General features: G+C 38.2%; 1 protein-coding gene across 1 annotated transcript; it reads left to right on the top strand.

The window, feature by feature from the left end:
- Nucleotides 1-961: 961 nt before the first annotated feature.
- On the top strand, nt 962-1,478 carry LOC108562727 (sentrin-specific protease 1-like). Its single transcript, XM_017921144.1, is given in 3 exon segments — nt 962-1,059; nt 1,101-1,248; nt 1,296-1,478. Coding segments are annotated over 3 exon segments (429 nt in total).
- Nucleotides 1,479-1,765: the final 287 nt, after the last annotated feature.

Here is a 1,765-nt window from a genome sequence, read left to right as displayed (position 1 = left end):
AGTGGCTATACAACAGATTTCTCATATGACTTGGTCCCCCTGCTGTCAACGCTTTAAGGAAAAAAAATCATTCCAGCCAAAGTTAAAAGAAATTATAATTCGCGATTTGTTCTTATTATATATATATTATTATTTTACATTAACGTTTAATTTGGAATATATTTTTCCTGGCTGAAAGTCTTGTGAGATCCGCTTTAAATAATGTCTAAAGGATAATTTAACATATTTGTTGGGTCTAGAAATTTAGGAATTTCTAAATTTCTAGACCCAACAAATGATTAGACAACTGAATCAACATTTGGATTACAAACAAGTAAGTTCCATTTTTCCTTACTAATTATTTAGTCTTGCAACATCTGTCAAATTAACATATGTTTTGACTACTCCCTGTTCTCAGCATGTTTGTATATTTATATATACAAATCTCAACTTAAATATGATTTTATTAATTCTGCTGCTGCTACTTCTCCATTGAACCAAGTAAAATGAAACTGCAGCAGTAATAGTATTGATAATAGTTTATAACCACTGCAATAAAGAGTAATTCCTAACTTAGAAAAGGATATTGACGAATGTTTGTGTCTAATTTAGTTGTGATCCATTGACACAGCTGATGCTGTCGTAAAAGATACGAGATTTGCAGAGAGCTTTGTTGTTTTTCTAGAATTACAGAACATGCTGAGGAGATCGCTAAGCGAGAGAAGGAGATCGAGCTGTGGAAAAGTTGACTAGATGAGATCCAGAGAATCAATAGTGAGTGCAGAGCCAAACTGCTGGAGACCCAGGTGCAGAAATGTCGTCATATCAAAGAGATCGTGCTGCCCGTCGAGGAGCCGACAAAGAAGCTACCGCAGCTGACGGAGGAGCAGGAGGCAAATGTCAGCGCTGCTTTTAGTCGAAGCAATAACATGGACGCAGTGCTCGCGAGCAAGTTTAGCCTCAACATATCACTCATCATGTCATGACGCGGAGGGGAAGGAATTGGCTGAACAACGAAGTGATCAACTTCTACATGAACCTCATCATCCAACGGGGCATAAATGCCAAGTTTCCCAGCGTGTTCGTATTCAACACGTTCTTCTACTCGAAGCTTCTTAAAGACGGCTACTCCTCTGGACGCGAAATGTCGATGTCTTCTCGCACGATCTGATTTGCGTTACCATCCACATGAGAATGCACTGGTGCATGGCCATAATCGATTTCCGGTCAAACTTTATCGGCTATTACGACAGCATGGGTACCACCAATGCACGAATGCTTTGATTACTTATCTGCAGGAGGAGCATCTCGATAAGAAGAAGTGCGGGTTCGACGCATCCGACTGGAAGTTGAGATGCATACGAGACATTCCGCAGCAGATGAACGGTAGCGATTGCAGCATGTTCTCCTGCACCTACGCCGAGTTTCTAAGTTGCAACGCACAGTTGACATTCAGCCAAGAAGACATGTAGTATCTGCGGAGGAAAATGTTCGTATAGATCATGGAGGGGAAGCTATTAATCAATTAATCAATTGCATCCTCTTTAATCTATCCTATCGTCGTCGTTATCGTTGCGTTCAATATTACGTTCATTTTTCTTCTCCGCAACTCTCAAATCGCGTATAGTATTATAATACTATACAATATATAATACTATTTCGACTACTCCTTCTAGTTATTAAATTTGTATATATATTATAAATATATATATATCCTAAATTATGTCTAATAAATTATGTATTACATTGTATATCATCACTGAATTATTCTACTATTACCTGCTGA

Source organism: Nicrophorus vespilloides, unplaced genomic scaffold, assembly GCF_001412225.1.
Source record: "Nicrophorus vespilloides isolate i.1.1-1 unplaced genomic scaffold, Nicve_v1.0, whole genome shotgun sequence".
NCBI lineage: Eukaryota > Metazoa > Arthropoda > Insecta > Coleoptera > Silphidae > Nicrophorus > Nicrophorus vespilloides.
The sequence above is the reverse complement of the archived record's forward strand: the minus strand, read 5'-3'. Positions and strand labels throughout refer to the sequence as shown.